General features: G+C 44.0%; 1 protein-coding gene across 1 annotated transcript in view; it reads left to right on the top strand.

Moving 5' to 3' along the window:
• Nucleotides 1-22,564: 22,564 nt before the first annotated feature.
• The window catches only part of MTMR7 (myotubularin related protein 7), a 79,916-nt gene continuing 75,939 nt past the window's right edge, over nucleotides 22,565-26,541 (top strand). The window contains exon 1 of the mRNA XM_045017406.1: nucleotides 22,565-22,844. Within this exon, the coding sequence (XP_044873341.1) occupies nucleotides 22,821-22,844 (24 nt within the window). The 5' untranslated portion in view covers nucleotides 22,565-22,820. The remainder of the gene's footprint in view (nucleotides 22,845-26,541) is intronic.

Consider the following 26,541-nt stretch of genomic DNA (forward strand, 5'->3'; position numbering starts at 1 on the left):
GCTACATCAAGTTCTGTATAGCAGTTTTTACAAGACAAATTGTTTGTCACTTAAGTTATACTACCTTCTTGCAAGCCAGCCTGGATGAGCATGTAGCTTATATGTACTGTTAATAATAGTCAATCATTAATATCTCAATTTTGAAGAGAGGTGAAGCTTTTATTTATGTTTTTATTTGGCAGAAGAAAAAGCTCCTTGAGAAGTCAGCTGACTTTCTAGACTTATCACTGCTAAAAAGATGCTATTTTACAACTAGAAATAAATGTAAATAAAATATAAAGAGCTAGATGGTAAATTCCTCTGATCCTGGGATACTCTCAAAGTATCCTAACTGGTAGGCATGGTGCACCACTATGTTGTGTTGTTCCCTGGATTCTTGCCTTAGCAAGGTAGCCATCGGCCAACTCAAATCAATGATACCATCGACATCTGAACCCATCTTGCTTGTCATATGAGTATATGACTAAATATAATGGACATGAAATCAAATGGTTTCTTAATTAGCATAACTGCAGTCCGTCAGCACATCAGCTATGGAAGCAATTCTACTGTCTTATATAGGCAAAGGTGCTACTGAGTTCAATTAGAGTTTTATCTACAGGGCTACACCCTTTGTGTATTAGCCGATGATAAGTCCCTGACAATGGTGTGTGGATACCTATCCTGCCTGACATGAAACGTACATGATTATTGCTATTTTTTCTTGTTGTTGAATATTGGTATAGGCTCAGTGCTGTTCTGGAACAGAGATGACATATTTACTGTCTTAAGGAGGTTAAAACTAGAGATACTTGGTCTCTATTAAAAGAAGTAAGGAAAAAGCACCAAAGTTTTACTAATCTTGCTTTCCCTCCCATACAGCATCTGTTACAGGTTTTAACAGAGGCATGGATCAAATCATACGCTTAGCAGCTTTAGAATAAAACACACTTTTTAACTCAATATGGTCTTACTTAATTTGATAACACTTGAGGGTTTTAATGTCTACTTTGGCATTACTGTTAGTGACAGATATACGCTAGTAGAGGATGGGGCAAGGGCATCACTCTTGTGAATAGATCAGAATTCTCATTTCGAGTCTTTTGGCTCACCTGATTGTACTTTTTCTGGAACCAGGTTGGTGTTACAGATGGTTTGAGCTCATACATTAATGCATACCAAAGTTATCCATTCTCTTTTCTCTTGTCTGTAGACTTCAGACTTGGCTTAGCTGGTGGTTCACCTCTCCTCCCAGAAGAGAGCAGGCTAAGGCTTCAAGTGTCATCATTGGCATGAGAGAGCACTCGTCCTGTCTGCAAACAGTTAGAGTTGTGTAGGAGTCACATCTCCTCTACTCTGATCAGGGACCACCCTTGTATCTTCAAAGGCCAATTAGGAATTCCTGGATGTTGGCTATATATAAGGTGGACTAATCATTTTGTATCTGAGTCTGAAGTCATAGTCAGAGATTCCAGTCTGGAGTAGACATTTTCTCACAAAATCCATGAGCAACCACAAGCAGATGTCCCTTCATAAAAAGGAAATGTGAGAGGCCCATATAAGAAGGAGTTGCCAGATTTCTGTCTAACAATATAAGACCCATTCTCACTTTGCAGTTACCTTTTCATTAATTTTGATACATTCCTCATGATATTTAATCATCATGACATTAGGAAAATAACTGTGGGGTCTAGCCTAGTACCTTTATGGCCTATTCTATTACCCTTTCCCCACAAGCTGCTTTAACGTTTCTTAAACAGATTTCATTTACCATTGACCAACTAAAGTTATCCAGGCCCCAAACTCAATTATGGACCACATTGCCTACAAATAGCATTAAATTATGTAACAAACTGCCACTGAATCAGAAGACGACAATACTAAATGGTTAAAACCCCAAATGTTACTCTGCCTCCACTCCTTGGCAGTTACATAATGTATGATTTTGACTTCTGACAGATGATACTGAACATCCTGTCCTTTGCCAGTGGAGCCCCGGGCCCTTTAAATCACCGCTGGATCCCTGCCGCTGCTACCCCGGGGCTGTGGCCGTGGGGCTCGGGCAGTGCTTTAAAGGGTCCAGGGCTTCGGCTGCTGCGGGGAGCCCAAGGCCCTTTAAATCCCGCTGGAGCCCTGCCGCCGCTACCCCAGGGCTGCGATAGCAGGGCTTGCTGGTGATTTAAAGGGCCCGGGCTCCCCGCAGTGGCCGGGGCCCGGAGTTCTTTAAATCACCACCGGAGCCCTGCCGCTGCTACCCCAGGGCTGCGGCAGCAGGGCTTGCCAGCTATTTAAAAGGCCTGGGGCTCTGGCTGCTGCGGGCAGCACTGGGCCCTTTAAATCACCGCCGGAGCCCTGCCACCCCTACCCCGATATAACGGGGTTTCAGCTATAACGCGGTAGGGATTTTTGGCTCCCCATGACCACATTACAGTGGGGTAGAGGTGTATCTTCAATGGAGGCAGCAGTTATGGTAGGTTGGGTACAACCTTCCAGCCTGAATGTTTTGCACCTTAATGGCTACTGCCAGAGACAGGAAACCAGACTAAGTGGGACATTGGTGTGATCTGGGATGACAACAATTCCTATATTCCTTTGTTTTGCCTAGGTTAATGTGCAGCCATCAGTTTTTGTATGTCTATTCCAAATGGTTTCAAGGAAATTAAATATTCATGGAGAACTCAGATGTGTTCTGGGCTCTAACAAAAATGATTCACAGGCTGAAAAGCAGGGTGTTGGACATTGGATGGAGTCAACCAGTGCTCTAAAGAGTTACAGAGAACTTTGTTTCTTAGATGCCTGGATGGTGTATTCTCTGCACTACACGGTTTTGTCAGCAAAAGGCAGCTTTTGCTGACAAAACAGTGGAGACACTACAAAGCTATGTTTGGTGGTAAAACTCTGCTGTTTTGCCAACAAAATAAAACCACCTTGACGAGAGGCATAGACCTTTTTGCAGCAAAGTTAAAGCAATAAATTTGGGATAATTTTGTAGGGAGGAGCAGTGGTATTAGGTAGCTGATTGTTTATGAACATTTTAACTTTTTTCCTATGAATACAAACTGGTTGATATGATCAGAAGATGCATGATTCACACAACAGATATAATCTCTCTGATTTTGTCTGAACTTCTTACAAAGTTTGACATTGTCAATGTGTATAACAACATATTTCACAGTCAATTAGACCTGGGAGTTTGCTTGAATAGGTGCATATAATATGACTAGATTAGAGTTGGGAGCAGAGGTATTGTGTTATTTAGAATGCCGGCTTGACAAGAGGCTCCTCATTAGCAGGAGATTTATTTCTGTAAACAAACCCAGAAAATATTTTCCCGCACAATTGTTAAACCATGTGAGGCTCTGACTTGCAAGGAGTGACCTGTATTTGGATTGGATTTAGCAGTAACTGTTGACATGCCTGCCACAGTCATGCTGTAGGCATAAAGAGGAACAAATCCTGAGCTATATATTTTATTGTATAAAATAAAATGTTCACAGCATAATTTAGAGAAAGAGCTTTCATCATAATCACACATTTTTGTAACATTTGTTAAGCCCACAACTCATGAATAGTACAATCCCCACAAGATAAAGTGTACTGGAATGAACATCAAAAATTAACTTGGAAGGTGTTGTAAGATGCAAAACTAGAGGCTAAATCCATTCAGATGTTTGAGAAGTGAATTTGTGTGGACCAAATTCTGCACTGTTTTATGCCCTTTGTTGATATATAGGGTGTAAATCAGTGCAACATTCAGCGATTTTATCTATAACTAGTATAACTTATTCCTCACATGTTCATAAAATGTTGTTTTTATCAAATTTGTAACAGTTGGATAATTGGGCCTAACGTGTGTGGCGTTTATGGATACTGTGGTGGGGTAATGACTCACCAGCGCAGCACCTCCTGCTGGTTGTCCAGGGAATTAGCTCTTTTCAGCCAGGAGCGCCGGCTGCCCTCCCGGACCCCAGTGCCCCTTCTACATGAGGGTTCTGCCCCCTGGCAGTACCCCCTTAGTCTGGGTCTCCCCTCCCCAGGGAACCCCCACCCCCTATCCCTCCCTTGCCTCAGTGGCAACTGTGAGTCATCATCTAGCCTCCGCTTCCTGGGGCAGACTGCAGTTTGTACCACTCATCATCAGCGGGGTGTGTGTGTGTGTCGTCGGTCATCAGACCAGCTGCTTCTACCTAGGTCTGGGCTGCCCCTCTGCAGCCCTAGTACCCTTTCATCGGCCCTCACCTAGGCCTGGGGCTCTGCTAGACTGGAGCTCCCCAGCTCCCTCTGCCCTTCCACAGCACTGCTCTGCCCTAGGTACCCTCCTCAGCTTCCCAGGCAGCCAGGTCCTTCTCTGTCCACATAGCTACAGAGAGTATGTCTTGGCTTCTGGCCTCAGCCCTCTTATAAGGGCCAGCTGGGCCCTCATTAAGTCAGCCAAAGCTGTGGCTGCTTTCCAATCAGCCCAGCCTTTCCTCTGCCACAGCCCTCTCCCAGGGCTGTTTTAAGGAGCAGGGCAACCACCCCGCAACAGATACCCAGCACTTCTGCAGCTAGATTCTTCTCTTCTTAATTGCTCTTTTATATTCATATATATTATAGAATTAATTACATTATGAATCAAATGCTTACTGCAAGTGGAAAGTGGTGTGGCTTTATTGCAACAGGTGCATATATAAACTGCAAAAGCAGAGTTAATATGCACTATTATGCTGCCTTGCAGTAGCCCATTCATGCTGTCTCCCACCAGGAGAATGTATAGTTTTCACAGGTACCTGTGTGAAGGTACCATTGGTTAGCTATGCAATGTTCACACACAGACAGGCAAACCATACTGCCTGGGCCCTGCTCCAGAAGATACTTCCTGTTGTGGACAGTCTACAGGTTCCACATGTTCCACAGCCTACAGTTCCACAGGTTTTAGGAAGAGCCATAACTGAGGCAGTCAGCTTCTGTCTTGAGCTACTGCATAGGGTTGCCAAGTTTGTAATATTTAAAAACTGGACACTCCAGCAGGAGTGCTGGAACCTTCCCCCAGGCCTCAACCCTGTTATGCTTATAAGAAGCACACAGAGTCCTTTTAAAGGGGAAAAGGCAATACGCAGTGTTTATTGAGCATACAATTTAAGCATTAAAATTAGCATATGCTTTCATTTACACACACACACATACACACACCAAAAGGTTTTGTAGCTGGATTTTATAGTTACCAGTTCTTAGTGTTCGTCATTACCAGTTCAGTCAATTCCAGTGGCCAGCTGAAACTGCACACGAAGGAGGGGAGCTGGGTCTTTGTTGAACACGTTTGAAGCTCCGATGTTGATGTAGAATGAACTCAAAGTTCCATGGCAATACACCCTTTTTTTATAGTAATAAGTTTCCATACAAGTCTATGGACCTTGCTTTGTCACACCGGAGCTGTTAATTACGAGGTATTCAAAGTTGCTCTTAATTAGCATTATTTTGAGTTGTTACCGGGAGGATCCACAGCTGGTTTTTATTTTGTTCTTTTGGTTTAACTTTTTATTTTGTTTCTGGGGTGTATGCCTTTGCTTAGGGTAGTTAATCTGCCATCCAGGTGATTTTGATAATAAAGTTGGTGCCTCTTGACTTTTTTTACTTCCCTTTTGACCATTCGGCCCCGCTGTCTTTTCTTAGTTAATTAGCATGCCATACATTTTTCACTTACACACCGAACAGGAAATAAGGCAGTAATTACAGCCATAAAACTTTTATTCTTTTTAGAACATTTTTTTCTTACTAATTTAAGGCTACAATTATTATTATTTTTTTTACTAATTTAAAGCTAGCAAAATGGAGTACAATTTACTTGAAACAATTTTTTCCCATTAGGCTTTTGGCCTACACCGCTGCCCCGCCTCTTCCCTCAAGACCCCACCCCCTGTTCAGTCCTCTTTCCTTCTCCCTCTGTGGCTCACTGCTTTTCTCCTCTCTCCCCTACCTCCTTGCACAGGTGGGGAAGGACTCAACTGCAGAGCTGGGGCTAGGAGCTGCAGCCACCTGATGCAGGTAGGAGGTGGCCCTGGCTGAGTAGGGGCTGGCGCAGGTGATGACTTGGCACCTCCCTGCCTCCCCTGCTCACAGTAACCGGACTTTGGATGTCCGGTCAGTGGATCTGGCTGGACACCATCAGGTCCCCTTTTCGACCAGACTTTCCGGTCAAAAACCAGGCACCTGGCCATCCTATATAAGTAGCAGGCTTACTGGTGACTGTCTATTAGAATTTGGATCATAGTTATGATGTCACAATAACAGTAATAAAACTCTTCATCATACTGGTGACTGTAGATCTCTGAGTATCTATTTAAGCAAGCAGTGTAGATATAGACGATAAAATCCTGTATCCCCTCATTGACTATAAAACTCTCATTGACTTGAAAAGGACCAGAATTTCACCCAGAGAGACTATGGGCAGGAATCTGATTTTATACCACTGGATTAACTGCAGATTTTAACCCTTTATCTCTTTGGAGCAAAGTATATTTGTGTTTTCTGAGGATTTATAGTGATCATATCGCTGAAAGGTGCTGGAACAAAGCAGAGCCATAAATGGTAGCTTGGTCCAGAGAGTAAAAACAAAACTAAGAGGAAATGTATGTTATTTCTGTGACATGCGAGAAGTGTTTTGTATTACTCTGAATGTTTATAAAAACTTTTTTTCCCTGTATAACTGAGGCATTGTGAGATGAGGTGTTTTTGCGTAATGAGTTCTTATGGGCTGTTGTACCTGACAGAAAAGATTAAGCTGAATGCCAGAGGACTTGTCTTTTCTATGTCTGTACATGATCAAAAAATTAAACTGAGGGTACTCTTGTGTGTTAACTGTAGAAAACTGGTAGGAAAAAGCTACATCTAAAACATGTAGCTGCCTCCCTTGCTTTAGTTGAGTGGAACCCAATGAGACAGAAATATGCAAGATAAAATCAAAGATCTAATTTAAAAATATTTTGCCAAAATTAGCCTTATTTAGACGGTAAGAATGAGAACAGGATGAGAGGTCTCATTTAGCATTGTGAGTCATAATAAAAAGCTTCAGGCCTGGTTGGAAAGGAATAGAGCAATCGCTTTTCCAACTTCCACTTAAAAAATAAAGATATATATTAAATGGTGCTAATATAATGCCAACAGACGCTGGTCATCATCAGGCAGGATTGATCCTGGGACCTCGGGAGTTTAGTACATGAGCTACTACCTGAACTGTCAGTTAGCTAAGGCTATAGAGCACACTCATTTTATCTCTCTCACTAAGTGGTCTCAGTGCCACTAGATTGGACAGAACACCACACCCAGAAGGTGTGAGGATTACATTAAGTATAGAAAGTGTTTCTGTTGTTGTTGCTGGATAATACTTTGTGTGAATCAGCTGCAAATCTTCATTTTTCTATGAATAGTCCCACACTCTTCTACACCCCAAACTGTTCTTTCTGTTCTAATGAAAACACATTTTTCTCTACTGATTGAGGACCCAAGCCTGCAGTATGCTGAGTGCCCTCAGATCCCACTGACTTCAGTGGGAATTATGGGGATGCTTAGCACCCCCCAGACGATATTCAGCACCTTGTAAGATTGGGTCCTAAATACAAGACCTTTCTTTTTAAAATACATTCAGTGCATGCAATCCATGAAAAAACAACATTGCTTTGACAGTTCAGCTACTGTCGTGTGTATGATTTTTTACAACTGTACATGAATGAGGTTTTTTTTTATCATCAACTAATACTTTTTATATTCAACACTTAGAAGCTTGATCCCGTGATCAAAGAGTAAAACTCACATTCATGTTTTGGATGGAGCTTTTAACTTCTGGGTGATATGATCTCTTTTTGTTCTGGTGGTTTTAGGTGAGAATACATGCATAATTCATCACTATCATCATAGTTCATCACCAATGTACTCAGAAGAAAAAACAAAAAAGGAGACTGTATTTACCTTCCTTCCTAACTTGCAGTGACCAGTCATGTGACACAGTGTGCTATCTTCAAATATAGATGCATAAATTGGCAGCTAAGTTCTGTCTGCTCTAAAGGTGGAACCATACTTATGTCTCTCTCTACAATGCTGCTAACCCATGTTTATATCAGTGTACTCTGAGAAAATCTAAGCAAGGCTATGGATCAAGCTCATTGGGATGATACTATATAGCGCACTGGTAGGGCTGTCCTTAGGATTTATGGAGCCCTACACAGTATTATTAAACTGGTGCCCCTATGCCTGCACATTCGGCTTTGTGAATACTGGTGCCCCTATGCCAGCGCATTCAGTTCTGTGAATAGGGCTCCTGTCTTCTGCCTAGTAAGGAGACTGCAGCATGTGCTGGGTATATGGAAGCCGACCTGCTTTTACCTGCTGTCCCGGTCATAGATGCAGACTCCGTGGGTGGGTGCACCTGGGCTGGAGCACCCACAGGGAAAATTTAGTACTGGCGCTGAGATCCCCTCCTCTGCCCCCCTCCCCCCATGCCTCATGCTTGCTTGTAGCCCTGTGCTTACCAACTCCTTCCCCTCCCTCCCTCTCAGTGCTTCCAGAGCGCCGTGAACAGCTGATTCACGGCGTTCAAGCTCTGGGAGGGTGGGGGAGTAGCAGGAAGGGGGCACGCTCAGGGATGGGACGGGGTGGAGCAGAGGCAGGAAAGGCGGAGTGGGAACAGGAGCTTGGAGGGAGGGGTTGAGTGGGGCCAGGGCCTGGAGCAGAGGGTGGGTGTCGAGCACCCCCTGGCAAGATGAGAAGTCAGTGACTATGGTCCCAGTGGTGCCCCAAATTTTCAGGTCCCCTATGCAGCCATATATGCTGCGTATGCCTAAGGATGGCCCTGCACATTGGAGTGACGTTGAATGTCTTAACTTTTAGATGACCTTCACTACTTTCAGCTTTCTCTGAGAGGAGCTAGCTCCCATATTACAGTGACAGACCTTCCCCCCTGCCCAACTCCACCCTCCTGCACATGTGAGCGTCAGTCCCTGTGGACAGGTTCTAGAGACTCATTATTAATGTGGAGTACCACTTCTGGCTCATATACTTGGGGATGGGAAAGTCCACATTGAATAGACTATTGTGTTGGAAGTGTGCCTAGCAATACAGAAAGTCCTAAGGCATCATGTGCTTTTCTATTAGTGTCTTTATTCTATTTTATTTTGTATCATTCCAGGCTTGACTCCGGAGGACTTGTGTGCTGTAGTGGTGGGTTTTCTCACAACAATGGGACAACCTATTAAAGAGCCTCACAGGCATGGTTAATATTATGTGGCCTGATTGTCAAAGCTGGTGGGCGTTTGCAGCTCCCACGGGGATACAGTGGTTGATATTCAGGAGTGGTGATGACTGAAGGGTTTCTACTTCATCAGAGGAATTTCCATACAGGAACAGACAAATGCTCCATCTCATCTTGTATACTGTATTCAACAGTGATCACTGTGAGAAGACTCAGGGAAAAGATGAAAATTCGCTGAAATACATCTTACCAGTTCTGTAAGCTATTCATTACTTCGGGGAGAAATTACTTCCTTTCACTCACTGGTGGTCAGTTTTTGCCCTAAAGTATTAGGATTAATAACCTTTGTAATTGTTACACTCAGCATAATTGCAGGCACTAGCTTTATTTCTATAATTATGATAACCAGACACTAAAGTTTCCTGTGACAGGGTGGTCTGTCTCCTTAAGGGTAGTGATGCCTAGGGATCATCCCACCTGGTCATATGGTGTGGCGCTTTTAAGGTTTTGAGAGGTCTGAGGAGTCCAAGGATATAGGAGCTATTGGATGAGAGGAAGCAGTCTGGGAAATAAGTAGTGTTTGGGAAGAAATCCCATTACTGTCTGTTTAAGGCCCTGGGGCAAAGAGCCTTGGAGAGTTGGTGAGGCAAGGTTCTCCCTCTCTCAAAGCCAATTGGGATGAGCTTTGGGACAGGGATGAACATATATGCTGCTTCCTCCCAGGTAGCAGGGGGAAACACCAGAAGGAGAAGGCTGACCTGTTGAGTGCTCTGGGAACTGCTTGGGGAAAAGGGGTTAGCTGAAGGGGAAGCTGGCTAAGGCCCTACAGCTGGTTTACATCACAATTCCAGCTCAAAGGAGGAGAGACAGAGGGATTGTCTGAAATACAACCCCAGCTGTTGGAGGAGGGCTGGGGGGGTCTGTTTGAAGTTTAACCCCCAGCTCCAGGAGAAGGGCTGGGGGATCTCCTGCCTTAAGGTGAGGGAGAGAGACTGCCTATCTGAAATAGGCCAGACACTGCCAAGGAGGCTTGGAAGGACCTTGAGAAAGCTCCTCAGTAGCTGTTTGGAAAGAATTTGCATGAGAAGACAGAACTCCAGAGTGGGAATAGCAGAGTCTGCAGACCTCTCAGGGTTACTGACAATAAGGGAAAAGGTAGGAGCAGCCCAGGGAAGGAAGATGTGAGAGATTGGAAGGAATGGGTTCTTAGCTCTCTCTGGACTGGAGCTGTGATGGCAGACCTCGGTTCCCCTCCCCCCTAAGAGAAGAAGCACAAGCCTCAGGGCTCAAAGAGGCAAAGACAGAAGTCCCAGCTGGGGATCAAAGTCTTAGCGTAAAGACCACTAGATCCTGGGTTTTCTGAGCGTACTCTTTTCTGTACCCTAGATGGGACTGGTTTTAAGGATGGGCAAGCAGGGAGGTTGCCCTGGGTGCCAGCTTCTGCGGGGGCACCACACCAATGTTTTTGTTTTTGCTTGCTGGTATGGGAAGGGAGAGTGGCAGGTAGGCACCAAAACCTTTTCCCACCCTGGCTGGCAAAACACCTAGGACTGATCCTGACTCCAGAAGGGGACTGAACTGAATGGTGACCTGGGTGAGTACCCCCGTGTGACACCCCTTCATGTAAACACCTATGTGTGTGTTGCTGAACGTTAAGCATGTGTTTAAGTTTAAGCATTGACTTCAATGGGAATACTCAAAGTTAAGCATGCATATAAGTGTTTGTGGTATAGGGGCCTTACTCCAGTCTGTATGTCTATACTACCCGCCGCATCGGCGGGCAGCGATCGATCCACCAGAGGTCGATTTATCACGTCTAGACTAGACATGATAAATCAACCCCCAAGCACCCTCCTGTCGACTCCTGTACTCCAGTGCCATGAGAGGCGCAGGCAGAAGTCAACTTATCACAGTGAAGACACCACAGTGAGTAGGTCTAAGTATGTCGACTTCACTACATTATTCACATAGCTGAAGTTGCTTAACTTAGATTGATCCCGCCCCCTCTAGTGTAGACCAGGCCGTTTTCCTCAGCGATAGCCCATGAATGCTACCTGTTAATTATTCAAAAAATGCTAAAATAGTTACATTTTAATTTAAATAAGTATCCTTTTTAATAGGCTCAGATAAACCAATCGCTATGCATCAAATCCTTACTTTTATGATGAAGCTAATAGCAGTGTTACTTAAATTTTTCTATAGTATCTGTTAGCATAATATCTAGACACTGATCAGATAAACTATAAACATCACTTTGTAGATATAATGGAATTTGTAGAGGATTCTGCTCTCTGACCTCCAAAGTTATAGGAAGCTCTTGCTAGTTCTGCTCTATAATAAAATGGCAGATGTGGAACTGCATAGCAGTCTGTTTATAAAAACAAAACAAAAACAACTAAAAAACCTCATCCCTGTTACTGTACAATTTCTATCCTAATCTGTAGACCAAAGAGGTTTGAATAAGTTTAGTTGTCTGTCCAAATGGAACTTTTAAATCTTAAACTTGTTGGCTATTGAATTAGATAATTACTTCCTGATGACATTACTTCCTGATGGTTATCTGGCTGTTGCTTTGAAATATCATTGTGTTCTAAGTAATCAGTGATTACTTACATTTCTTTAGGATTGTAACTTTGTCCTTGTGAAGGAGAGTTTAATGGGTCTAATGGTATTTGATGACCAGCGTCCTAAAGGAACTAGAGCAGAATTTATTTACAGAAATGAAAAAAGACACAAGAAACACTTAATCAGCCACTGTGAACTTGAGGGCTTAGAGCAAATTTGCATCCAGAAGGCTGATTGCTGCTCAGGTGACATAAGAAGGGAAAACTACAATCCAATGATCTTAATGAACAACTAACACAGAGAGTTTGCCAAATTCTTGACACAAGTGTGGCCATGTCTTGAGAGAGCATCTCCTTTTTACTGAAACAGGATAGTCAATTCAAACTCAAATCCTTATTGGCATTGGAAGCTGTACAAATGGGCCCTTTAAATAGCCCCCAGAGCCCCCTGCTATCCCAGGGCTCTGGGGGCTATTTAAAGGGCCTGGGGCTCTCCTGCTTCTACCGCTCCAGCCCTTTAAATAGCCATGGGAACCCTGGGGAAGTGGCGGGGCTCCAGTGGCTATTTAAAGGGCCGAGACGGTAGAAGCAAGGGGAGCCCTGGACTTTTTAAATAACCCCCAGAGTCCCGCAGCCCTACCCCAGGGCTCCAGCAGTGGGGCTCTGGTGGCAATTTAAAGGGCCTGGGGCTCCAGCCCCTGCTATATCGTGTTATATCGGGTCGCGTTATAGCGGGGTAGAGGTGTATCTGTGCTGCATGAAACACCTTCTACTACCTCTGTTTTAACCTAAAGATCACCTCTTTTCTTCTCTGACAAGGACCCATCAGTCATGTAGATTGCATGCGGCAGCTCAAGATAGGACTACTGGAATTCTTAGGATTGTTAGTCAAGTCCATCAGAAACTCCACCTTGAACAGCATGCAGCAATTTTTGAATAGGACTAGCCAGCAAGAGCATAATATGCCAGTGTCATGGAGTTTGGGGGAGACAAGGCCCTGCACCCCCAGTTTCCTGCGATTCACCATGACTCTCAGCCCGCCAGTAAAACAGAAGGTTTATTTAGATGACAGGAACACAGTCCAAGACAGGTCTTGCAGGTACAGACAACAGGACCCCCTCAGTTAGGTCCATCTTGGGGGGGTCCAGGGAGGCCAGAGCCCTGTCTGGGCTCCCCTCCATTTTCCCAGCCAGCTCCAAACTGAAACCTTTCAGCCCCTCCTCTCCCTTTGTCCCTTTCCCGGGCCAGGAGGTCACCTGATCCCTTTGTTCTCCAACACCTTCAGCTGGCACCTTTGTAGAGGAGGGACACAGGTCATTAGTTGCCAGGAGACAGTGCATCAGCCATTTTCTGTCCAGACAGCATCACATCTGCCCTCTAGGGCTCTGCAACAATCACACCTCCTTCTCCCACCACCTAGATACTTAAGAACGGCATAGGGGAAACTGAGACACCCACACGGTATTCAGAGAAAATATTAAGAACAGTCCCACTTCGTCACAGCCAGACATCCCACTAATCCCAATCTTCAAAGCCTTCAGAGCTTTGGGAACAGATTGTTTGAAAGACTACCTGTGGCTGGTGCCTTCATGCATCCGCACCTCCTTCTGGTCAGGCGGATTGTTCCACAGAATCTGCTCAGTCGAGCTGGGCAGTCAATCAGCCCTTCAAATGTGTGTCTGTATAGTAGTCACGTCCTTGGGATAAGGATGTTAGTTTCTGTCCCTAGGATGTGCTTGGGCTTCCCCTTTTGTTTGTCAGGGGACTGGTCCTTGTATTCAAGGGGTTTGGAGGCCCCCTTTTGTCCTAAGTCTCTGTTAAGGAGCAGCTTAAGAGACCAAAGCCTGAGCCAAAGGGTTAACTGGAGTCACAGTCAGAAGGTGGAAGTGAGGGTCAGAGCCAGGAAGGAACTGGAGCAGGTATAGCCAGGAGCAGGAGCAAGGCTAGAGACTGTGGAGGCAGGGACAGTACCAAGCACAGCTGCAGGCTAAGAATGTGGTAAGCAGTCAATGAACTGCTACTTAGCTTAGTATCAGCATGCAGATTCCTTCAGCCAATCAGATGGTGTTGTCAATCAGACAGGTTCTGTCAAGGCCAGCTGCATTCATTGGGGTCCCAGGATAGCGGCTCTGCTGCAGGCTGTCCCCTGAGATGCCCACTTCTTGGGAGAACAAAATCCTCCTTCTTGTTTTGGCAGCCAGGGCGATACTCTACTGAAAAGAAGTTGCCCAGAATCTGTTCTATTTCACTGCCCATCTCTGTTCAGCTTCTCAACAGGGTCTCTAATACTACCTTACAGTGGGGCCAGTCCTGTCCCAACAGAACTGAGTGTGGTAGTTTATGTGCTAGGTCTACTATGAGGTGGCCCGTTTGTCTGCCTACTGTTAAGTGGACATTAGTACAGAGGTAGTCCCTTGTGTGTCCATGAAAACATGTCAGGGCCACCATGCCTTCTGAGTGGACTTTGGCCTTCTTCAGCAGGTTTTCCCTCAGTAGGGGTTGTTTGCAACCCAAGTCCACCAAGGCTCATAACTCTAAGTCATTGATGCAGCAAAGAATCCTGTGGCACCTTATAGACAGACTAACAGACGTTTTGCAGCATGAGCTTTCGTGGGTGAATACCCACTTCGTCGGATGTATTCACCCATGAAAGCTCATGCTGCAAAACATCTGTTAGTCTTTAAGGTGCCACAGGATTCTTTGCTGCTTTTACAGATCCAGACTAACACGGCTACCCCTCTGATACTTAAGTCATTGATGTGTACTATGGTTGTCAATTTTGAACTGACTAATGTTTGGTTGAGGCTGGGGAAGTTTGAACCTGCACCATAACAACACTCCATGGTTAGGCAATTTTTCTTCAGATGACCTTCCTGCTCACACTGGAAAGAGACCCTGGGAATGTGAATGGGATGGAGAGAATTCAATCATTTTTTGCAATTTAAACACTGAGGTGTCTATGATCCTTGATTAATCAGCGATTTCTTGGAAAACTAAAGTTCTTCTCTGTATTTGAAAGATTATCACTTAATCTTAACCTCTTTTCTCAGAATGCTTGGTAAAACCTCATTGACTGTACTTTTGGAAAAATCAGCTTAGCTTCTTAACACCAGAGTAGGCAAGGATCCAAGACAATCAATCCCTCTAAAGCTGGGAAAGTGTAAGTCTTGTCAAAGATGCAGAAGTCAGCCAAAAGTGATTCTGATCACTTACTGTGATGGACATTTGTCACTCACTGACTAGCATAGTGTGACATTTTGGTTCTTACTCAGTTACCAGTAAAAATATTAAACTGTATTTTCCTGATACCTTTTCAATCGTTTGTATATATTTGATGTAACATCCAGCTGTTTCACGCTATTTTTCACTGAAATTCAAAGTATTCTACTTGTTTTAGTGCTTCTAACAGTTAGGTCATCTTATTTAAAATCCCACATCCCTATATCAAGTCCTTTGTGCTTTCCTCTCATGTGCAGAGGGGAGCAAAATATTTCTTGGCAGTGTGTCAGGGTTCCCTCCCCACTCTGAACTCTGGGGTACAGATGTGGGGACCTGCATGAAAGACCTCCTAAGCTTATACTCCACCAGCTTAGGTTAAAAACTTCCCCAAGGCACAAAATCCTTTCCTTGTCTTTGGACAGTATTGCTGCCACCACCAAGTGATTTAAACAAACATTCAGGGAGGGGCCACTTGGAGTCCTATCCCCCTCAAAATATCCCCCCAAACTCCTTCACCCCCTTTCCTGGGGAGGCTTGAGAATAATATACAAACCAATAGGTTAACAAGATGAGCACAGACCAGACCCTTGGATTTTTAGAACACTAAAAACCAATCAGGTTCTTAAAAGAAGAATTTTATTATAAAGAAAAAAATAAAAGAAGCATCTCTGTAAATCAGGATGGAAGGTAATTTTACAGGGTAATAAAAAGGTTTAAAACACAGAGGATTCCCCTCTAGGCTCAACTTCAAAGTTACAAAAAGCAGGAATAAACATCCCTCTTAGCACAACAAAAGATAATTGAATGCATTTCCTTGCTTTACTTACAATTTTTGTAATCTTAGATGATTATTTCAGGTTTTTAGGAGTTTCAGGGTTTTAGGAGAGGTTTTTTTTCTTGCCTGGTCCCTTTCTCTGTCCTGAGAGAGCACACACAAAGAGAGCACAAACAATCCCCCCCCCCCCAATTTGAAAGTATCTTCTTTCCTCATTGGTCCTTCTGGTCAGGTGCCAACTAGGTTAATTGAACTGATTAACCCCTTACAGGTAACAGGTTTCAGAGTGGTAGCCGTGTTAGTCTGTATCAGCAAAAAGAACAAGGAGTACCTGTGGCACCTTAGAGACTAACAAATTTATTTGGGCATAAGCTTTTGTGGGCTAAATCCCACTTCATCAGATTCATGTAGTGGAAAATACAGTAGGAAGATATATATATAGAGAGAGAGAACATGAAAAATGGGTGTTGCCAAATCAATTCTAACGAGACTAATCAATTAAGGCGGGCTGTTACCAGCAGGAGAAAAAAAACTTTTGTAGTGATAATCAGGATGGCCCATTTCAAACAGCTGACAAGAAGGTGTGAGTAACAGTAGGGGGAAAATAGCATGGGGAAATAGTTTTTATTTTGCACAAAGTAATGTAAAGGATTTGGTTTGAGCATTGGCCTGCTAAACCCAGGGTTGTGAGTTCAATCTTTGAGGGGGTCATTTAGGGATCTGGGGCAAAAATCTGTCTGGGGATTGGTCCTGCTTTGAGCAGGGGGTTGGACTAGATGATCTCCTGAGGTCCCTTCCAATTCTATGATTATGCTTACCTTAGACAAGCAGAACAGTTAGGAAGTAATAGAAAATATTTTAATAAAGCTTTAGCTAATTCTTATGAGGCTCCTACAGGAGGTAGTGCCTCTATCATCCACTCTCTCTTTCTCCTCCCTCCATTCCTCTCTTTCTTTATACTGAATGCTGCACAGTCTCACTCTTTTTTTCTCTCATGCTGCGGAGAATGGTTTATGCAGACCACTTACAGGTATAGCCCCATCTATTCAGATTTTCTTCTTGGAAATTTTGGAAGTTGCTTTACAATAATTTTATTTTTATTTCTCAGGCAGCAATACCATGTTCAGAGAAAAAAAAGAGATCTGCTTTAATTCAGAGGTTTTATTTGTCTCTAAGGGAATGTGAGAATTTTGGAAACTTTCTGAAATCTGCCAAGTGTTTGAAAAATGTCCAGGACTTCTCACTCTACTGCAGAAGATCGTGGGGTTCTGGAAGAATTCCCAGTTCTGGTTGACCTTCTGATTCTGAACTTTGCAATGAAAATAACTTGAAAAGATAAAAATATACTTCTCTCTTTTATATTTCTCTCATACAATTTATGAAGAAATTCCCTGTATGGGATCTTGGATGGCATGTTGTAAAAACATTTAATGTATCACAGCCAATGTCATCTGGAGAACCCCTACATGATTCTTTGTGTGTTGAGATATACTTAACATTTCTTCCAAAAAGAGAAGATCACTCACTATTATTCCCATTATTCATGGTTCACATTTGCACTTCAGTAGAGTTGAAAAATCTCAAAATTTGAATTTGTTTTCTGAAAAAGGGACACATTTTCATGAAAAATGTTGTTGTGTATGGGGTTTGTTTGTTTGTTCTAGTCTTCATTCTCTTTCCACAGTTGTAGAATTATCATATGACTAGGCCGGCCCAGATACATCCTTTCTGGGGCTGCTAGCACTGCTGGCATAGTAGCTGGCCTCCCTTTGCAGGATCCAAATATAGCTGTTCAGATGCAATGAGGGATGAAGGGAGGAATCATCTTTACTTTTATTATCTAATCAACTAACTGGCAAGACAACGTGGCTAGAAATATTTCCAGCGTCTGGGTGATGGATTCATTGATCCAAGTTAAACTCTGTGCCCACTAGCCCCTTTGTTTGTCTACTATACATTTTAATGTGTTGTAGCGGATCTGTATTGTGTTCTTCTGTGCAGTGGGTGCCATTAAAATTGTGTACATTTTGAAAGATTGTAGCATTTCAAGTGGTATTCCCCATTCTGTACCCTGTAAATATTGCTGAAAGGAGTAGGATCTTTCAAAACAGTGGAATTTTTTAGTATGCCCACTGTATTCACGGTAGCTTTACAACCTGCTCTTCTACTTATGGTGAATCTTTCACTTAATAGGGAGATCTTTCTTATCTTGCCAATATACTAACAGCTGTTTCCTCAATTTTGAGGACCCTTGCTCTAGTGGTCACCCAAATGAAATCCTCAGTAGTTCTACAACTGGATCTATTTTATTTCTCTCTTTCCTACTTCAGACCAATAGCATTTCAATTCAGGACATTCTGACCATACAAGTCAGAAAGCTCCTCATTTCCATGGTTTCCTTAGCACAGCTCATTCCCTCTTTCATTAGATCTAGGGTAAGATAGCAATGAAACATTTATTTGAATGACTCTTAAAGTAAAAGTTAAAAGTTAAACTAAATGGCTTTTAACCAAGTTAAAGGTTAAAGTTAAAACTGACCTATCCTTAGGTGTAAGCTCTGTCACATGCAGCTTCCTGCTGGGCCAACTGGAGGAGAAGTTTGTGTCCGAGTGCACCAGCAAGGAGAAACTTGGGATATGCATTTTCCCAGAAAATTGCCACATAAGTCTTTGCATAACAAATATAAACATATCTAGCATTTCCAGATCCATAAAAATCCATTCCTCTGGTTACATATATAAGTACTGTAAAAACACAGATGCAAATTATAGGTGCATTTGCACACTTGGATGCACCGCCATGTTCTTTAATTTAAACGTGCTAAAATGCTTTGCTGATACTGGGGCCTGAAAGCGGTCTTGTTCTAATGACTATTTGGGGGACTATATGAATAAGTTTAGTGGTCCCAATCTAGTTCTCAATGGACAGGTATCCACATGACAAAAAGTTATAATCACTGTTATGCTTGGTGTTAATTGACAACTTAGTTGGAGGTTGCAGCAGATAGCTCAAGCATTGAATGGGCATGAAAAGTGAACTATCCTGTCACCCCTGAAGATAGTCCCTCTAGGTCAGAGTTGAGGTGCACTGGAGGAGAGTTTATTTCATTGTCTGTGCTGTACCTCTTATATGGATAAACAAAGGATTTAACTCTCCAGGGTTGTCAAAATGGCACATTTAATGAGCACTAAATACACATGAAAATTTTAAAAGAAAATAAAAAAAATAAATAAAAGCAGAGCTTACCACAGCTTTCTATGACAAGTGCAGTTGTCATAACTTTTATTTAAACACTGTTTCTAGTGTCGTTTCTAGGTGCAGTTATCTGTGAATGATTTAATCAGTTCAAAACAGTAGAAAATTGCAGCATATTCGAAGGTTGGTAAATAAACAATACTGTGTACACATTCTTGTCTTAGCACCCACTTAGGAATCTGAAGTGGAGATGAAGGTACCAGTCATGTACCCGTTTAAGTCTGGTAGCTTTGCTATTGATTGGAGTGGGAGAAGGACTAGGTTGAGTTGGCACAAAATGTACCCAATGATGATATCAGTGGTGACAGGCAAGGGTGCTGGAACAATTTTTATAGTGGGGGTGCTGAAAGCCATTGAACCAAACTGTAAACACTGTAAATAATGGAAAGCACTTCAAGCCGGCGTGCACCTATGGTGACAGGTCACTGTAAATTGGAAGTATCTTTCTTACTCCAAAATGATGATGTTCTCTTTCAATTTTCCCTATTGTACTGACAGCAATGACTGCCAAATGATAACATAAGCAGTGAACCGTATTAGTTGTAACTACAAACAAAACATTTAATGACTGGATAATTCTTAGCAGTTGTCTGTGCCAAAACGATCAGAAGAAAGACAAAAGTGCCACTAGTTAAATTTTTGTGAGATTCAAAACCTAGTAAATGCAAGCAAGTTTATGGATCCCATTTAATGTATTTTCAAGCAAGGCAGTGCATCCCTGGCCCTCATTCCAGATCAAAATTAGATACTGGGAAATGAAACATTAAAATCTCCCAACCGATTAGCTGATGATGGCTAGTGGTGTCTCAAAACAGAGGAGTTCAGGTCCTGCACAGAGATATAGAACTCCTCCATGAAGTTAAGATTTATGCAGGGGAGCACACACAAACACATATCCGGACCTCCAACCAGGGCTTTCCTGCAGGGTCTGCAGGAGAGTGCAGCAATCCCCATGCAGGCACAGCCCTGGCCAGTTTCAGGGTAGATTCTCATCCCCCATTAGGGAGCATGCTTAAGCCATCCGAACATGCCCAGTAAGTAACATCTGCTGAAGCAGCTGCAGAAACGGGGAAGAGTGTGCAAAAATGGGGGCGAGAAAGGGTGAGAGTCAGAGGTGAAAGTAAGCCGGTACGGGCCCTTAAAAGCACCGCCCAAGCCCAGCTGCCAGAGCTCTGGCAGTGCTTTAAAGGGCTCGGGGCTCCCTGCAGCAGCCGGAGCCTCTGTCCCTTTAAATCGCTGCCAGAGCCCTACTGCTGCTACCCCAGTGGTGACAGGGCTCCGGTGGCGATTTAAAGGGCCCAGGGCTCCCCGCAGGGGCCAGAGCCCCGGGACCTTTAAATCCACGCCTGAGCCTGGCTGCTGGAGCTCTGGTGGAGATTTAAAGGGCCCGGGGCTCCAGCCACTGCGGAGAGCCCCGGGTCCTTTAAATCCCCACCGGAGTCCGGCTGCCAGGGCCCTGGGGCTCCAGCAGCCGGGCTCGGACAGGGATTTAAAGGGCCCGGGGCTCCTGCCACTGCGGGGAGCCCTGGGCCCTTTAAATCGCCACCGAGCCCAGCTGCCAGAGCTCTGGCAGTGCTTTAAAGGGCTCGGGGCTCCCTGCAGCAGCCGGAGCCTCTGTCCCTTTAAATCGCTGCCAGAGCCCTACTGCTGCTACCCCAGTGGTGACAGGGCTCCGGTGGCGATTTAAAGGGCCCAGGGCTCCCCGCAGTGGCAGGAGCCCCGGGCCCTTTAAATCCCTGTCCAAGCCCGGCTGCTGGAGCCCCAGGGCCCTGGCAGCCGGACTCCGGTGGGGATTTAAAGGACCCGGGGCTCTCCGCAGTGGCTGGAGCCCCGGGCCCTTTAAATCTCCACCAGAGCTCCAGCAGCCAGGCTCAGGCGCGGATTTAAAGGTCCCGGGGCTCTGGCCCCTGCGGGGAGCCCCGGGCCCTTTAAAGTACAGCCCGAGCCCAGCTGCTGGAGCTCCAGTGGTGTTTTAAAGGGCCTGGAGCTCCCCACAGCAGCTGGAGCCCCGGGCCCTTTAAATTGCCTCCGGAGCCCTGCAGCCACTATCCCAGCCCTAGCCCGAGCCCTGCTGCCTGGGATAGCAGTGGCAGGGCTTCTGCAGTGATTTAAAGGGCCCGGAGCTCCATGGTGGCGGGAGCCCTGGGCCCTTTAATTCACCTGAGCCCCGGGGCTCCCAACCGCTTCTGCAGCTGGTAGCGCCAGGGTGATTTAAAGGTCTTGGGGCTCCCAGCCACAGCCGGAGCTCCAGGGCCTTTAAATCTTGAAAGGCCCCTCCTCTGCCAGTTGAGGCCCCGCCTCTGCCAGTTGAGGCCATGTCCTACTCAGGACTCCGGTGTACAGGTAAGTTCTTTAAACTACTTTCACCCCTGGTGAGAGTTGCAAAAATAAGGGAGAAGGGCTGGCGCTCCATAGTGCCCTGTAGTCTGTAGACATAACGGTGGCACTAAAGTCCCAGTCCAGCCCGATGCCTACACAATGCAGCGGTGCTCTATCAGGAAAGCTGTAAACAGCTGCCCACTAGGGACTGATCCAGTTACTCTCATGCCGGCCCCATCTCTCCCCAGGGCTAAATGCTTCCTTCCAGCTCCGGTTTAGGTGTTTAAAAGAATACCCTGCAATATAATCAGTGCTCACGCACACGCTTTTTGCCCCATATACACTCAGCTGAAAGCAGAGAAGTGACACGAAACCGGGGCAAGGGGAGGGTAGCAGCAGACTGACACAGCGCAGGCATCGCGCCACACCCCTGTCCTTTTGCGCTTTTTCGCGTTCGTGTGCGTGCGTCTCCCCCAGCCACGTGCGCCTCCAGCCCTCAACCGGGAACCCTCATTTGGGACAGAGTCACCAACATGTTTACGTCCGATTCTCCAAGCGGATGAAAGTGACTCCCCTGGCTGGTTCAGGCCAACCTCTCTGTTATACTGACGGGTCAGCAGGTAGCGCTGAATAGTGGCTACAGTTTCCCCATCCCCTCTGTTCAGAGAAGGGCGGCAGTTCCCGAGACCGCGGTTTCTCTCCGCTTTGCTCCCCGGCCAGCAGCAAAGGACAGGCTGGGGGAGGCAGTGGTGGTTCTCTTTGGTCCCTGCCTGCACCCCGGGGCAAGGAACGGGTGGGGCACTGTCTGACGCAGGACAGCGATTGTGTCAGGAGTTGTATCCCCGGCGCGACGCTGAGGATGCGATTTCCGACAGGGCTGTCTGTCAGCTATCACAAACTCCAGCTCCCGGCCCTCGGGGTCAGGGGATGCGGCAAGGCCAGCGACCGCAGCGTCTGGAAATCGCTCACTCTGGACCAGGGGATGAGCACAGAAGAGGGGATGCAATTCCGGCAGAGTCCCCCTCTCACCTGGCACATTTTCCTTCTCCAGGACCTAGGATGAGGGGATGCTTTGTAAAGACTGGAGTAAATAGTGATGGCAGCTAATGGCAGCATTTGCAACTGGATGCAAAATTAGAGAGAGATGCATTCATTGGCACTACTCCGGCACCTCTGGGGCGGCACTAGGTAAAAGGCAAGCCTGAACCTGTCAGTCTTTAGGGCCGTGCTGACTGCGTTTCCTTGCCGCCTGTGCGGGCTCAGGCTGCATCTAAGCTGGGGGAGGGGAATCATGGCAGCTGCCCTTGGGGGTGGAGCCAATGACTGACCTGCAAGCATCGAAACAGAGGTACAATGTATCCCCCCCCCATTCCCCCCTCCCGCCCAGGAAAATAAAAATCTGATATACAGACTGTAGATCCCTATGAATCCATCCCTGTTCGTTGTGGAAGGTGCATGAGACTCATCTGGGAGCTGCCTGGACGCCATGGAGCACATCCGAATGCCCAAGGTTGGTACCGGGGAGGCAAAGCGGAGGAGGTTGGATGGCTGCAGTGATGAGTGATGACGAGGCTTCAGTGCTTAGCTCAGGAGAAGCCATCAGGAAAAAGATGTCTCTTGTGTGTTGATGTTTTTTTTCTGGTTCGTATGGAAAGAGATTAGTTCATCTCTAATTATTAAAAAAAAATAAAAATAAAGCCCTGCAGATATCAGGGATGAATATCAACCTATCTATCTGCTTAACCTTTTAGACAACTTCCTATTAAATTAGGCAAAATATTCTAAGACATGGAAAGCATTGCTCTGTAAAGTTGATTGAAATGTATGGGACTGCTTAGTTACCCTGGCTCAGCCGTTGTTGCTAATGGAGACCCCATCCATGGCTACTTTTGCTTACCAGAAGTAAGAACTCCCAAGCTTATCTCCTTTTCATATTCCTTTACTTTTATTGTATTATCTTGGCTGAGATTTTATTTAGATTTTGGCATCTGGAATGTGCCTAGTCTAATCACTATATTTATATAGTTGTGCAGATAGGAGGTCTATATTTGTTAACAAAACTATAGTCTTTCTCTAAACAGAAGGAAATGTGATTTCAGCATACCAAAATTCAATATAACAGAAAACTCAAGCTGAAGCAAAAATTTAAATTGTAGCTACAAGTAACATATTTAATTGAGAGGAATAAATGCTAGTTTATTTATTTATTTTTTACTTTGGCTAAAACATTTTGTGTTTATAACCCTAAATCTGTGATTCAACACTGTTGTTTTTATCTGGTTTGTGTATATTCCTGGTTCATTATTCTTAGCCATCATGGTAACATAAATTCAAGATCAGGGCCTCTTGCTGCTGAACCAAGATTACTAGGCCTGTAGTTGCTGCACAGTGAATATATTGTGAAAATAGAGTGGTTTTCTGCATCAGAAGAGGCCTTCTTATTTCTTGGGATTTTGCTGCCTTCCTGGATAGAGGAAGAATACCTGTTTTGGGGGTCTGTTCTACTATGGAAGGAAACACCCATTGAGAATAGTGTGCGTAGATCTTCTTCTGTCCCTCACACAGTGAAAGTGTGCATGGGTAAAAATTGAAAATACGACAGATAAGAACAAAAACCTAAACTAAAATAAATATGTGTGTTTCACTTTAGATAAAGGGCCTGATCCAGCTGCCATTAAGGCAATGAGATTTGGCTCATTGGCTTTTCCAGAAGCAGGCTTTCAAATTGTTTCCACAATAAAAGAAAATATATTGTATATCAGATAACATTAAGGAGTGTAGTGTCAGTGACTTGGGACTCCCAATGTTTCTTTTGCGTTTAATACTCTATTCAGAATTGGATGGCATTCGGTCCTTGTCTCCCAGCCAGCCCCTTACATTGTGTATCAGTAATAATGAAAGAAGTTATATATCTGATATAATACGAGACATTTAGAATTAATATGTTTATTTAGAACATTAGTGTTGTTACCAAATCCTTTGTAATCGTAATAATAGCAGTTGATGAGAAAACAAGATGCTAAATATGAAATAACTTTTGAAATAACTCACCTGACCAGTTACTCCCAGATACCACTGAAATATCACTGTTATCAGCAGTTAGCTGAACTGCCTGGTAATAAAACAAAAATCTTTGGGTCCAATGTGAAAAAAAGAAATTACCAGAAAAATAACCATGTTGCATTGATTTTGTCTTTAGTTTTTACCACCTGGAATTTAGTATAAAGCAGACCCCTTTCAACCCCAGCAACTTTAAAGGAAATAAAAGAGAATAGTGTGCAGGTAAAAGATATCCTCACTGTGCTGTCAGTGTTCCTCTGAAATGGATTCCCCCATTCCAAATCCACCCTCAGTCAAGTAACTGGCTTGTTCTGTGACTGTATATCATAATACTGACACCCCCTTACACCCAAAGAACCCTAACCAACCCCTCAAAACAAATGTCCCAGGAAATTAATAAAATCTAAAAATTCAAAAGAAAATCCCTACCCAAAGAGAATTTTTACCCTGAAAAGGGAGAAGTGCTGAGATTCCTTGAAATCTACTAGGGACTTATAATAATAAAAAAATAAAAATAAAAAATAATTTATGGAGATATATCTCATAGAACTGGAAGGGACCCTGAAAAGTCATCAAGTCCAGCCCCCTGCCTTCACTAGCAGGACCAATTACTGATTTTTGCTGTAGATCCCTAAGTGGCCCCCCTCAAGGATTGAATTGACAACCCTGGGTTTAGCAGGCCAATGCTCAAACCACTGAGTTATCCCCCCCACCAATTAGTGCTATTGTTTTTATGAAGAAGGCGCTTAGATGCTACTTTGATGGGTGCCAGTATAAAACTCCAAGATAAACCAAAAGATAAACACATGGCTTTGTATATCATGGCATGCAACTGTTCATTTCTATTTACTATTTTTAATAATCTATAATTATTTCACAAAAAGAGAGACTAGCCAATCTACTGTTCTACAGTCTACTACTTAATAACTGTCACGTCCTCCCTCAGAAATATATTGTGTAAAATATATACATATTTTAGGAATAGTGTATGAAATATAGTAAGTCTCTGAACTATAATTTATAGAGCTGTTTGAAAAAAAAATCAGATTTTGAAATTATGTAGCAAAAAAGGGAGACAAATTTTCCACCAAAAGTTCATGAAAATTTCTGACTTTTCAACGAGTGCTAATGATTTAGTTAGATCCACCTTTTTAATCTGAAATCTCCTTAAGAATCATCCTTTTAGAAGTTGAGGCATTAAACTATGGCTGCATTGATGAGGGTCCTTCCATTTCCAAATTTCACCATAATTCTGAAGGTGTGCTCCAAGCACAGTACCTTTTGGACAGTATTCAAGTCAAGTAGAGAAGCCCATTTTTGTCACAGTTGACTTCAGCCAGTTTATCAGTTCCCAATATACTGCAATTTGTGACTTGTTCCATTAAGCATTTTTTAATCATAGGGGCTGACTGAGTAATTTAAATACTCTGTGGCCAAGAGAAAAAGATGCAAGGAATTTAAGGATTATGTACCAGTGGTATTCGGAAATGGTATACATGAATATACAGCTTTTCCTGCAATTAGTGATAAGAAAGAGACATATTATTATTATTATTTATAACATGTATTATAATAGCACCTACATGCCTCAATCAAGATCAGGACTCTATTGGGTTTGGCACTGTACAAACGTATAGTGAGGGATAGTCCCTGCCCCAACGAGCTTACAGCCTAAGTAAATAAGACCAACAAGCGTGTGGGAAGAGAAACTGACACACAAAGAGGTAAAGTAACTTGCCCAAGGTCATAGAGCAGCTCAATGGAAAAGGCGGGAATAGAAAAGAGATCTCTTGATGCCTATGCTGATGTGCTAGCCACTAGACCACACTGCTTTAGTTCACTACTCTCTCTTTTGCATTCCTTAATCTCTTTGGGAGCCATTCTCTTTCAAAAATTGTAGCTGGCGTGGGAGTGGATGGTGATTACTGCCATTAGCACTGTTTAGGAACATGAATTCTTGCCACTGAAACATTCTGATTCTAGTGCGTGAGGACAGCTTGAAAGCTATGTTTTCTACAAACCTGTTAAGATCCGACCTTGTATTTCAAAGGGTGTTGTAGGTCCTCAGCACCAATCAGAATCAGGTCCAGTAACGGCAATAGAGTCATTCTACATTAAAAGAAGTATGGAGACCTTGAACATAAAGC

This window comes from Mauremys mutica, chromosome 5 (assembly GCF_020497125.1).
Source record: "Mauremys mutica isolate MM-2020 ecotype Southern chromosome 5, ASM2049712v1, whole genome shotgun sequence".
NCBI lineage: Eukaryota > Metazoa > Chordata > Testudines > Geoemydidae > Mauremys > Mauremys mutica.